This window comes from Hyaena hyaena, unplaced genomic scaffold (genome assembly GCF_003009895.1).
Source record: "Hyaena hyaena isolate Hyena2069 unplaced genomic scaffold, ASM300989v1 scaffold_128, whole genome shotgun sequence".
In the NCBI taxonomy this organism is placed as follows: Eukaryota; Metazoa; Chordata; class Mammalia; order Carnivora; family Hyaenidae; genus Hyaena; species Hyaena hyaena.
In genome coordinates, this window is record NW_024080760.1 from 672865 (window position 1) to 686781 (window position 13917).

A 13917-nucleotide genomic window follows, 5' to 3' on the forward strand; every position below is an offset into this window, starting at 1 on the left:
TGCTCATCTTGCTAGAATTTTAACATTGAGTTAAAAGGTCAACATGTAGAAGTTACATGAAGGTTCCCACCAACTCTTAGATTTATCTAAAATCATACTAAACTAAAAACGAACCAAATTATCACTTAGCATCAACTGTTTAACCAGCATTTACTGCATAAATGAATGGAAAGACAAATTGAGTCAACATCATTACTTGAAATATTTGGTTTATAGACATGGGCCTAAGTTCTAAAGATGAATTAAGTCCATTAAGACTACCCAGTAATAAAATTCGCAAAGCTGGAATCTCACTCTATTTTTTACTAACGGTCAGCAAGCAGTAACACTCTTACCCAGCTCTGGGGAGTGCAGGAATAACAACATCTTCCAACAAACGGCCTTTTCCGGCTCAGTAGGCTTTCTTTCCATTTTAAGGTTGCAGATCTGAAGACAGTAGGTCTGAACCCACACTCACCCTAATAAATGTTAAGGGAAAAAAGCGTCTGAATGGCAAGGGAACTATGCTTGTCCACTTGATCTCTAACACTAAGATATCTCAGAAGAGAAACTTCGAACTTAGATTTCTTTTGGTAGTGGAGGTTTCTTGGGGTAATTTTCCTTCATGGCTCCCCCATCCATCATCAACACTTGGAACAAAACTTGGAACATAAGCAAAAATTGAGCACCTAAGAATGGTAATGGCTAGCAAGGGCATCTGCACACCCAAAGGGTCAAAGACAACGTTAAACAGCTCAGGACAGTAGCAGCTAAATAAAACCAGGCTCCTGGATACATATGCAATCAGGTAATCTTACTCCCTTCAATCACAGACTCCCACAGAAGTGCTACAAAGCCTTACATAGTAAGCAAGCTGTTACATACAGCTTGAAATATTTTACTTTAAATAAACAAACAAGGTAAACCTATGGAACATTCCTTTATCCTGTCTGGAATTTAAATTACAGCTCTACTATCCAATTAGGGTCAAACTCTGCTCCTCTGTTTTAAACATTTTGTTCATTGAGTTCATTAGTTGCTCAAATACCACTGATGTAACATTCTCAAAAATTAGCAAAACAAAAAACAAAAAACAAAAACAAAACAAAACAAAAAAAACACCCAAAACTCTGACATCATTTTTACATAAAGCAGAGGGTGCTCAAGAAATATTTTAAACATGCCAAAATAGAAAAAAAATAGAAAAAAAAATCACAAGAAAATGCATGTCCTTTGAATTGAGGTTCATACTAAAATTTCTTTCCCATTTAAAAGAAAAACAACCCTTTATTTCCATTACAAAATTCATACTTATTACATTATGGAAAACAGATCCAGAAAGTATCTTTATAAGTACACCATCCAACACAACTCCTAGATTTTTTTCCGTATGCAAAGTATTTTGCTTTTTAACATAACCACTGTGTTTAAATATCCTACCCAACTGTCTCTTCCCAATTAACATAAAACTGTAACAATTTTTAAATATTAGGTTTCAAAGACATACCTTCCAACAGCTGTTAAGAAGTTTCTTTAGCTATTAACCTCTACTTGATATATGTTGCTTCCAGTTCTCCATCTTCATGAACAACATTGAAATGAACATCTTTAGGTTGTATGTTTTTAACCCCTATTCAACTTACCCATTCCTCGTTTGCATGCTTACATCGAGCAACACTGTATTCTGATGAATTTGGCAGGTAAGAAACATCTATTGTGCCAAGGGTCAGTGCAGATTCATCCATGTCACAAGGGGTAACTCCCAAATCATGTGCTATAAAAAATACAAATATATACATTCACCATTTAAGTTAATAAGTAAGCCAGACAGTAGATACCAAAGCTCAAAATTCTGACCTCGACGTTCTTTTGCTCCATCATAGGATGTCAAAGGAACCACTGGTGGGCTTCTACCATGGTTAGTCGAGGTGTAAAAACAGACTTTGATGTGTTTAAACTCAACATCATCTCTGGTAGACTGTTCTAATTTTTTTGTAAATCAACATTTGTATCTTTAGACTTCTTGAACAAAACAGCCATGAATGTTGAAAAGTGAATAATAGCTTACTTCAGGTAGGTGACTAAGAATTATTTTATTTGCATTAATAATTGAACAGTTCCTGGGAGAATGGAGGCCATTTGTCTTATTTAATTAAATATAAGTTACATGTATGCACACAAGTAGATTTTTTTTTAATTATGTGCTGGGAATGTTTGGTCATACACGCTAGGCAATGGAAACATGGGTAAAGGCAAGGAGAGCGCCTCTAAAGTTTCCCACTTAAACTGAATTGAGGTCTCAGTTTTCTCGTGATGGCTTAAACGCAATGGTATTTGCACTTTCAATACAACTACAAAGCTTTAAAACAAAACCACACCATCTTTAAATATCTGACTGAAAAGCTTTCATCCTTTTCAATAAGCCTTTTCATACCCTAAGGGAAAATGCTCAGTAACAGTGCACTGCTAAAGAAAGAGATTAGCCTAAAATATAAAAGCTCCCTACCATAATTCTCAAATTGCTTCAGCTTTTGGCTATTTCTCACCTGGCCTTAAATTATTCCTTTAAAACTCAGAAAGGTCACGTCCAGAGTTAACTGTTACTTGGAGGGTGTATTCCGATTTCACTAAAATCCCCATATAGGTTTGCTGCGGCAACTATTATCCTCAGCACAACCATCCTAGTACATCCTTAACAATTTAACATGGCATCAACCTAACAGAGCAGGAGAGAGAATAGGCATGAAAGCTCTTCACGATTATAAAACACGTCAGCTATCAGTTTCACATGCAGAATGTAGCTACAACGGGGGGGGCGTTGCGCCCAGAGAAAAAGTCCCTGATGGCCCCAGAGCTGGAGGAGTGGAAGAAGAGCGGAGTGCCAGCAGGAAGTCACGCTTCGCCCCTCCCTCCCTACAGCGTTGATCCAAGGTCGAGAAGTAAAACAAAATCTGGAGGCGCCAGACTATGAGACGAGGGGAACCAACTTTGGGCTTTGAAAGGAACAAGTGATAAGACGGTCATCTCTGAAGCCAAACGTACCCGAATTCAAACCCCCCACTGCTGACCCTCTGTGTGACTTTGAACAAGTTGGTTAACTTCTACGCTTCGTTTCCCCATCCGGAAAATGGGCATTACGCGATAGACCGTACCTCCTGGCGTTGCTGGGAGGGCTGGATTGTACCTACAACGCGCCTAACCCAGTGTCTGACACAAGGCGTACGCTCAGACCAGTCAATGGTCCTGTGCCATCGGACTGTTCCCGGCACCAGCTGCTTGCAGAGCACCCCCGCAGCCTCCACGCCACGCTCCAAGTTCCCCTAAGCTGCGGGGGCTGCTCGGTCCCCAGGACCCTCCCTCCTCCCCAGCGGGTCTCCCAGGGAGAGAACCACCCCGACCCCCAGCCGGCACGAGCCGGGCCCATGGCTCCGAAGGAACCCCGGAGCTCGGCGCGGGGAGAACAACCTGCCCGCGTCGCGCCGGGTCCAGCGGCGAGGGCGACGACGCACCTGGCGCGGCGCTCCGGGCCCGAGCAGCCTCCGCAGCCGCTCTCGCCCTCGCGGTGCGCACCCGGCAGCTCCGCCAGCTTCGGCAGCGGCTGCGGCAGCTGCCGGCTCTTCAAGTCTTCGCCGCCGCTGCTGCAACGTCGCGTCCCGATGACGCAACCGGCGCCCGCGAGTGAGCGGAGCCGCTGTGAGTCGGCCGACCTCGTACGGGGAGATGGGGGATGGGTAACGGGCGGGGGGGCGATGGGGGCGCCCGGGCTCCGCTTTCGGATCTCAGCTGAACGCGTGCACACGAGGGGGCCGGCGGGGCCGATAACCGAGTGCGAGCGCCTAATCGCACGGGTACCCTTGCCTAGGCGCCGAGTCACGTGTGCGCGTGCGCGCTGCTGCACGTGCGCCTGAGGCCCCGCTGTGGCCAGTGTGCCCATCTGGACGTCGGTGCCTACGCCGCGCTGTGTTGGGAGTGTTCGCTCGAGTTGTTTGGTTCACGTGGGCATGTGTGGTCTGTCTGATGGGATTTGTAAGACTCCGCAGAAGTTGTTAGGGTTGGGGGAGGTGGGGACAGGGAACGGCCCTGTTGTGTGATTTCTGTAACAGTGGCCCAGTGCCTTTTCCTTAGGATGGAAGAAAATGACTTGAAAGAGAAATAAGTAAGGTTTGAAAGAGCCTGCGTCCAAACTCGCCTACCTCTGATCCCTCAAACACATTAACATGGTGTCGCAAAGAAGTTCTTTCACAATACTTGTCATGCCATTGACAAGGCCAATGGTTATCAAGAACGTTAGCCATTTGGAAGGCAAAAGCTAAACTTTTACGGGCACCTTAACAAACATTAAGTTTGAACCTGCAGGTGGGAATACAGAGATGATTAAGACATAGCAGAGTCCCCGGTCTCACACCTCTGCTGCCAGGCCTCATCTCCTCTACACACGTTAACCCTGACTTCCATCGGAGCATGTCTCCCATGTCCCAGCCACCACCACCCTCCCACCCCCCTCATCGCAAACCATCCAGAGCTTTCCACATCCAAATGCGGAGCCTGGCACATAAGGCCTCCAATAGGTAGACCTCTACTTTTCCCACTGTCACCAGGAGGAGCTCCAACTTCAACCTTTCTGGGAGTCCCTAGTCGAAACATGGGCTTCCATAGTCTTAATGGTGCTCACAGCATTCTTCTAAATTCTATCATTCTTTCCTGAACTACGTCTCTAAGCCTTCCCTCATCTCTCCAGCCCTCAGTAATCACACCCTTCTGTGAAATCTCACAGGTTTGCCCTGGTGCCACATTCTGGGTCTTTATCAATTTGTGGTATTCTTCCACAAGAGTATGAACTCATCGTCTACGTCAATGACTTTTCTTAGTCTCTTAGGTAACAAAACAGCACTCTTTTATGAAAAACACTCAATACTCTTGAAGCTGAAGAACAAGAAGAAAAACAAGAAATCCTTTTCTTGAACTGTCTACTTCTATTTCTAAATCCATCCTAAAATGCAGGAGTGTCCTTCCTTTGAAACAATCCAAAACTATAGGAATGGCTATGCATATAAAAAATTTTTTTAATTAAAAAAAAAAGAACTGAGCTGCTTGAAGTCCAAGTCCCTGTCTTTATTCAAACCCACACACACCTTAACCCCAAGCACACACCTAAGTCTTCAAGAGCTATGTTGACTAGAATACGATGAATTCGAATCCCGAAACATCATAATATTTTGTGTATAGATTACTGGTCCCTGACCAAAAAGGAAAAAAAAGAGAGAGAAAACAGAGGAAAGTCTCAGGGTTTGAAGTCACTGCTGAAGAGAAAGTAACGAGAAATGAGCTAGAGAGAGAGCATCACAGGAATGAAAATGTAAGCCAGAGGGGAAAATCAGATTCTCTTACACAGAGGTTATTTGCAGGCAAGGATGAACTGTACTTGCAGGAGATGTGGATTGCAATGCAAGGTGTTTCAGGTTACGTAAACGAGAATTGTTTTGGAAACAGCTGACACCCTCAGCAATCTGTTTTATCAACAGAACAATAATAATTTATAGTAATCCAGTCTAACCAGCTAAAATGGAGCAACATTGACTGAATTTACTCTCCAATAAAAACAACTAAAGAAATAAAATAGGCAGCAGTGCAGAGCAGTGGTCCATAAGAGAGATCAGACGAATAAAGCTGAGCATCTGATTGCCTCCACTTACTGCCCAAGGTAGGTGCCAGACAGCAGTGCAGACAGCGGGATCCAGGAAGAGCTAGACAGACTCCCTGGGGTGAAGCAATAGAACTGGGAGATGAGGAAAAGCCAAAGAGCTGGAGCTGAGAGTAAAGACCCGGAGAGAAGAGAACTACACAGTGTAAGGAGGAGCTTTGACGACGGTCTTGCTCCAGTCTTCAGCTGATTAGTGTGTGAGTGGGAAGAAACTACCTACGACCAGGGGAAGAGCCACCTAGACAGAGAGAAAAATCACCAAAGCTTGCAGGAGGCAGAGAATTGGGTCTGTTCCCACGAGTCAGAGTGGAGAGATACATAGTGATCATACAAGATCAGGAACAGGACCTGATCCTGGCACCCAGATCAGAAACCTCAGAGTTGGTAACTCAGTAGGTCTTGCCTTGGGAGTGGAGTAAAAATAACCTTAGGGTAAATGCTGCTCTGGTCCTACCTAACAAATCTTATGCCAGCCCCAAAATGATCAAACCATTTCCAGCAACAAAGCGTCCCAAAACAAAGCATAACAGTACTTAAAGGAACTCAGAAATATCCAGCACCCAACAGGGTAAAATTATAATCAGAGATTTGACTCCTCTCCTTAACAATATGTTTATAATCAATACTCTTTCATTAATCACCCAACCTCCTCGTCATAGCTTTCCTAGCATTAGTCAAACATAAGGTACTAGGATATATACAACTTCTCAAAGGACCAAACATTGTAGGGCCATATGGTCTACTCCAACCTATTGCAGACACCATAAAACTCTTCACCCAAAGAACCCCTCCAACCCTTCACATCCTCTATATCCATCAGAGCACCTATCCTAGCTTTCTCATTAGCAGTAAGAGGCATCTGATTGACAATGATCAGGCATACAAAAAGGTAGGAAAAATGCCCCACATATTGAGAAAAATCAATTAATAGAGTCACAGAAATGACAGAGATTATAGAATCAGTAAACTAGAATGTTTAAAAACAATTAGAACGGTATTCTATGTGGCCAAGGGAGTAGAGGCATGGAAAATCTTTTTAAAAGACCCAAAGCAAATACCTAGAAAATACGAGAATGTTGGCTGAGATTTTTAACACACACCCCTACACTTCTATCAGATTAAACATTACTGGGGGAAAAGGTTAAAGAATCTGAAAACATTGCAATAAAAACTATCCAAAATGAAATAGAGGGGGAATAAAAAGACTGAAAATATAAGTAGAGTATCCACGAGCTTAACATAACGTGCAGCAATATGTGCCGTGTCCAGTATGTGTCCAATATGTGCTGGAATCTGTGAAGCAAATATGAGAGTGAGGAGGGGTCAGCGTGGACAGAAAAAAAAAAATTTAAGTCTCTGGAAACTTCCCAATTTTGGTAAAAACTATAAATTCACAAATCCAAGAAACTCAACAAACTCTAAGTAGAAATATATAGAAAACTATGCCAAGGAACATCACCATTAAATGGCTTAAAACCAGTGCTAAAGGGAAAATCTTATAAGAGGAGGGGGAAAAATGCACCTCTATGCAAGGGACACAGATAAGATGACTGCAGGTGTTTGTACAGAAATTTGCAAATAAGTCAGGGAAGCAGCATCTTTAAAGCACTCAAAGAAAACACTGTCAATCTAGAATTCTTTTCCCCAAATAGATGTGTTTCAAAACTAAGACAAAGGCATGCTCTGACATACATAGTCTAATTGTCCATTACAGCCAAGATGGTCATGTGACCCAGTTCTGGGCAATGAGACCTAAGAAAAAGTCAAACTTGAGGATTTCCAGAGAAGCTTTTCTTTCTCAGTGAAAGGGAACAGGCAGCTGGCACTGCATCTTTTTCGCTTTTTTTCTCCATTTGCTCCATAACTTAGTGTCCAAACCCAACACCACCAATCACATACCTCTGCATTTTGTTAAATCTCTGTTTAAACCGCTATCATCTTGTTTTCTGTTATTCTCAGGCAAATGCATGCTTGACTCATATTTCATTTTGAGCACAATTCTAGCCACTATAATGACTCAGATATAAAACCATAGGAGACTCTTAAATACAGAGAATTGAGGGGTGCTGGCTCGGGGAGGGGGGGGATGGGCTAAATGGGGGAGGGGCATTAAGGAGGAAACTTGGGATGAGCACTGGGTGATATATGTAAGTGATGAATCACTAAATTCTATTCCTGAAAACATTATTACACTTTATGTTAACTAACTTGGATTAAAATTAAAAAATAATAAAAATTGGGGCACGTGGATGGCTCAGTCGAGTAAGCGTCAGACCTCGGCTCAGGTCATGATCTCATGGTTCATGAGTTCGAGCCCTCTGTCAGGCTCTGTGCTGACAGCTAGCTCAGAGCCTGGAGGCTGTTTTGGATTCTGTGTCTCCCTTTCTCTCTGACCCTCCCATGCTCATGCTGTCTGTCTGTCTGTCTGTCTCTCTCAGAAATAAATAAAAACATTAACAAATTTTTTTTAAATAATAAAAATCAACAGGACACTTGGGTGGCTCAGCGGTTAAGGGTCTGACTTTGGCTCAGGTCATGATCTCATGGTTGGTGAGTTGGAGCCCCACGTCGGGCTCTGTGCTGACAGCTCAGCACCTGGACACTGCTTCAGATTCTGTCTCTCTCTCTCTCTCTCTCTGCCCCTCCCCCGCTCATGCTGTTTTTCTCTGTCTCAATAATAAATAAAACACACACACACAAATTTTTTTAAATAATAATAAAAATCTAAAAGAAAATAGTCCCTGCTGGCATATCCTGTGGAGGCTTGTAGCAATGGAAGTGACCTTAGAGCCAGGCATTTAGAAAGTATCTTAGACCAGAAGAGAATAAAACCCCTCTGACTCAAGTTTACCACATTCCTGGAAGAATAAGGAGTCAATTCGACTAAAAACTGCTTTAGTAGTAAATTAAGCTACAAATTTCAAAGAACCCAAGCAGGAAGCATTCAGGCTTCTGGAAGATCTGTCTTGGCATCTCCTATAGGATGGGAGCTGCCTGACAGCTACCCAACCCCCTACCCCCAAGGTGCCACCCCCACCCCCACCCCCCCCCCCCCCCCGCCCCTACCCCAAGAGGGAAGGCCAGCAGGAACTAGGTAGGATTCCAGACTTTGTTTCGGCCATTAGCTGTGCCTCAGGGCAGGGCACCAGCTCTAGAGGGGATCTGGGGCACTGGATCAGGTAACCAGTAGAGCAGGGTAATTAAGAAAGAGCTTACACATCATTTATTTCCTCTCTTTTACAATTTGTTAGTTCATTCTTCAGAAATGAGAGGTATTTTTCCCCTTCTCCCAGGAATGTAGCCAGGCTCTTTGGTTTATGACCCGAGATTCCCCAAGCCCTTAAGGGAGGCTGAGTAATTGCAATTAGCAGCCTTTTTGTAACTGAAAGCCAAAAAAAGCTAGTAGCTACTGATTGGTTTGGCCACCAAGAAGACAAAACCTGAATGGGCCTTTTGTTTTCTCTGTGGAAGGAAGCTGGATTGTGTGAGAAGAGGTTGTCTGAGAAGGGGGTGGGGACCAGCATGGCCCAAGTGCTGAGGAGGGGTTTGGTGTTGAAGGTGGTGGTTCTGGATTCTGTTTGAGATTGCTTCCTGGGGGCCTTGGAGGCGGCCAGTCTGCAGAAGGAGAGTGACCACGGGAAGATGGAGACGGCTGGATATAGAATCTTGGGAGCCTCCATGAAGATCGCAGTGGCCAAGCGTGTTGTGAAGGGAACAGAGCTTCTCACACCACGTGGGGCCTGGGCAGGGAGCAGTGGTGAAGGAGACTGGCTTTCAAGATTTCTGCATAAGCGCCTGAGTAAGGGAGAGGATGGGAATCCCAAAGATCATCACTATTAGACTTCAACTAACCCTTGATATGAGATTATTTCAACTACTTTTCTTTCATAACATACTGACCAAGAGCACATTTTATGCCAATCTTTCTTTGTCCCTAAGGATACATGATGAACATATGAGGATGTCACACATACGTCCTACCCTTGTGGGATTAAGAGTCTAATGGTCTATGGCATGTTGGGACGGAGACAAGCTGTGGAAAGTACGATGAAGATCCAAACAGCCTCTGTCACAGAGGTCAACAGGGGTGACTGGCATTAGAGAAGGTGGTCAAGGAGGACCTCTCTAAGGAGGGAGCAGCTACCCCGAGGCTGTGGTGTGCAAAGGACCTTATCTGAAAGGAGCCCAGGAAAGATCCTTCCATGACAGGGGAACTCTGTATGCCAAAGCCTTGCAGAGGACAGACAAGAGTTGCAGACACAAGTGAGCCGTGTGGGCTGGAGTGGGGCAAGGGGTAATGGGGCAGAGGGAGGTGTTGGCAAGCCAACCCGCCTTTATCTCAAAATAAAGCTGTGCTTTTTTAGTATAAAAAAAATAATAAGAAGTTTCGAAAATTGAAAATAACACTGGGACATGTATCAAAAATGTCATGGAGGAATTCACATGTCCTCTATTCTGTGAAGATTAGAGAAGAGGAATCCAGACAGGTCCACAGACCTGGCCAGCCTGGAAGATGAAGGGGCATAGACTCACAAGCTATGGTGCAGGCAGGGACCTCCCTGGGGCAAACTGGCCACAGAGTATGTCCTTAAGAGGAAAGTGAGCACATTTTGTAAGCTACTATTGATTGAGCACTTTTTATGTGCTGAGCACTGTTCTAAATACTTCATGGGCATTATCTCAAACAATCCTCTAAATCAGCCATGAGACAATTTGGAAAATAGCTCAGGCCAGACCACCGGAAGTGAGACTTTCATACAGAATCCTTCTTAGAAAGGTCTTGGAAGAGCGGAAAGAACAAAAGGGGACTGTGAGGTGGCCTGGAGATTAGCAAGAGCTAATTGTTGGTCCCTAGGGCTGGAACAACAAAGGAAGATAGTCACAGAACCAGGAGCCAGAGCAACACCTGAGACCGAGGAGAGAGGGGGCTGCCTAGGAGGAGCCAAAACCACAGAGCGGCTGCTGCTGGAGGAGTCACCTGAAACATGGAGGGACACCGCCCCCCCCCCTTCTGCCCTCCCACCACTTACAAGGCCCTTCTGTTGCCTGAAGCAAACTGCAGAGAAGCTCAAGGAATGCATTTGCAGGATCCACTCCTCTCCCAGACTTAAAGTAGAGCGGGGAAGGATGGAGAATGGATCTGAGAACAAACAGGAAAACCAGGGGTCCATCCTCCCGCAGCCCCATGAGCCAGGAATGATTATTACCTCCATTGTTCGATGGGGAAACTGACATACAGCAAGAGTTTAGGTGAATCTAATACCGGGTAGAACCCCAATTTGAATTCAGATCTATCTTATCCTAAAGCACAAACACAGGGGTGCCTGAGCGGCTCAGTAGGTTGAGTGTCCGACTCTGGCTCAGGTCATGATCTCGAGGTTTCTGAGTTTGAGCCCGGTGTCGGGCTCTGTGCTGACGGCTCAGAGCCTAGAACCTGATTCGGATTATGTGTCTCCCCCCTCTCTGCCCCTCCCATGCTTGTGCTCTGTCTCTATTTCTCAATAATAGATAAAAACTTTTAAAAATTTAAAATTAAAAAAAAAATAAAGCACAAACACAGAACATACATTTTCAGGCAGCTTAGGTAAGAGCCTGCTAGCTAAGAGTGGTCCCAAGTCTGAAAAACATATGTTAATTGTTAAACCTCAATCTATAAAACACTCAGATGAGGTTAGTTTAAGAACATCAGTAGGCCAACCCTGAACCTTCCAGCAGAATGAGAACTCTGCAAGGACTTTGGAGCCACACAACCTATGTTCCAATCTTGGTTCTGCCATTTACCAGCTGTGTGACCCTGGGCATGTTATTTAACCTCTCTGAGCCTCAGTTCTCTCATTTTTGAAGTGGATTTGCTCATGTCCACTTCATTATTGGGTTATTTTAGATAAAATGGATAATTAGCATAGCTCCTGTTGCATGGTTACAAGTTACTGACTAGTCACAATTACTATGATTGGTAACAGTCTCCTCTTGCAGAGATTCAGGAGACAAGAGAGGGATCCTATTTGTTTGAGCTTGCCCGGCAAAGAATTTGTTCTAAAATCTTCGGAACTCATATGAATTCTTAAGGTTACTTTGCTCTGGAAAGGGTATCTCTGTATCAGTAAGGATGGGCTAAGTTATGATATAGTAACAAACATCTCAGCTTCTTAAGATAACAATGTTTATTTCCTGCCTATGATACATGTAAACTACAGGTTGTTATAAGGAGCTCTGCTCATAAAGGTCACTGAGGGAAGCTTCTTCTTGACACATACTTCCTTATTTGGTGAGGCCGGGAATAGAGCGTGCAAACCAGGAATTGGCTCTTAATCCATACATCACTCTGTTCCCATTTCATTAGGTAAAGCATCATATAAAGCAAGTGGGTAAAGAAATGTAATCCTATCATGTGTCCAAAGCAAGATAACCAAACATTTATGAACAACCCTAACAACTATCAGAACAATCTCAGAGAACCTTCTGGTTGGGCTGGATGAAGCAAAGTTCCCAATGTGGAATGAAGAGCTTTAGGAGCTGCTAACAGGCCAGAGTAACCGCCCGCCCCCCCAATATGATATCATAAAAGCTTGTCTTTGCTCTGCTGGTGTTGCATTTCTGAAGACAGCATGTCGGTTAGGAAAATCTTTTGTTGCAAAATATTTCTTAAGGTCGTTTTATGAAAATCACTCTTGGTTTTTGGAAGATATTGTCCAAGGTGATTTGTCGGGCTGTGATACTAGCTGCAAACAAAGCACCTTGTCATCTGGAAGAGGGATCCTAACGTGGATGAGATCGTGAGTGCCCAGACTTACCCAGAGCCCATCTACTGTGGTACAACCTGATGTCAGATTATTGGATACTGATGGCTTGTTGAGCAAGTTCAAGCTCTAGGGGAAGGAGCAAGACCTTTCCTCGGCTTTCACAATCTCACGCCTCCTGTATTTCTTGCCCTCTACCTAGATGTCTTTCCTTGGCAACTTTTTGCTGGCTCAAAGGCCTCCTTCATGCTCTTTGTTTACTCTCTCCTCAGCAAACCAGGAGCCTAAGAGTCATTTTTAACCTCTTCCTGCATCCAATCTAACAGTAACTTCCAGCAACTTTGCCTTCTAAATAGCTTTAAACCCATCATCCATTTATCTCCTTTCTACCTGCACTGTCCTAATGCAGACCACCACCAACTTCCCTGGGAGGCACAAAACTTACTACCTGACTCTTCATGTCATCTTCCCACCCCTCACCCTCCAAATGTCCCATACAGCCTCCAGAGCGGACATTTGAAAATGCAACACTGAACATTTCAGTGCTGCAACACCCCCATTTCTCTGCCTGATCCCCACCGCACGTGATTAAAATCCTTGAAATTGTTTCTTGCAGTGTTTTGGACAAAGGCTTTGGACTTTTAGGACAGAGACTTTTAGGGAAAAAAATCTTCAACATGGCCTCTAATACCTGGTATTAAGTAACCTTACTACCCTTATCTTGCTAACCTTACCACCTCATCTCCTCCCAAATGTCCCTTCTCTCTCTGACTTTGGCTACACTGGCTTGCTTTCAGTTCCTTAAGAAAAATGGCTCTGCCCTTCTCTTCTTCTGAAGGCAGTGGTCACCACCACAATCCCCTTTTTCTTCTACAATTCATGCTTCATAACACAGTTGAGATCTCACCTCCCCATGACAACTTTCATTGATCCTCAGACTAGGTCAGAACCCCTTGTCATAGGCTTGTCCCCCATGGAACCTATCACAATTATAATTAAAGACTCCATTATAGAATTAGCCATTTAATGTCTGCCTGTCCCTCTTAAATTCTTGACTTCTCCTATTCCCATCTTGATTTCCTAGCACCTAACAGAGGTTTGCACAAAACAGATGCTCAAGGTGTCTGTTGCATGTACAAGATGAGAGTGATTAACTACTTAATAAAGAAGAGCGTGAATGGCTATTACAGCTGTCAACAGTCCTGGACAAGCATAATGTTAAAAATAAAAGTATTCCAGGAGGGACGTATGAACCATAGACCTTTAGGGGCTCAGAATTCTATGGATCTTGGAGAAGCATGTATCCAAGCTTGGTAGAGAGGTAGGAAGCAGATTACTCATTCTTCTTTCACCCCCAATCTTTGGGTCAGAGGAAAAGGAACACTATGAGTACCAGGGAGAATAGGGGCCCAGGTCTCCAGGGGTGACCAGCAGCACAGTGGGTGGTGGTCGCTAAGGAGGAGTAGGTCACAATTGAGAACAAGGCAAGCAGAGGCT

The 13917-nt window shown here is 44.2% G+C and overlaps 1 protein-coding gene across 4 annotated transcripts in view; it reads right to left on the reverse strand.

Moving 5' to 3' along the window:
* The window catches only part of GPAM (glycerol-3-phosphate acyltransferase, mitochondrial), a 39769-nt gene extending 36097 nt beyond the window's left edge, over nucleotides 1-3672 (reverse strand). Inside the window, exons 1-3 of one of the 4 annotated variants that reach the window (XM_039237621.1) lie at nucleotides 3489-3672; nucleotides 1623-1753; nucleotides 336-458 (exon numbers count right to left, since the gene is read on the reverse strand). In XM_039237621.1, the coding sequence (XP_039093552.1) occupies nucleotides 336-458; nucleotides 1623-1724 (225 nt within the window). In that variant the 5' untranslated portion in view covers nucleotides 1725-1753; nucleotides 3489-3672. Of the gene's footprint in view, nucleotides 1-335; nucleotides 459-1622; nucleotides 1754-2525; nucleotides 2548-3444 lie in introns of those variants that run through there. The other 3 variants (XM_039237617.1, XM_039237619.1, XM_039237620.1) reach the window with 3 other exon arrangements.
* Nucleotides 3673-13917: the final 10245 nt, after the last annotated feature.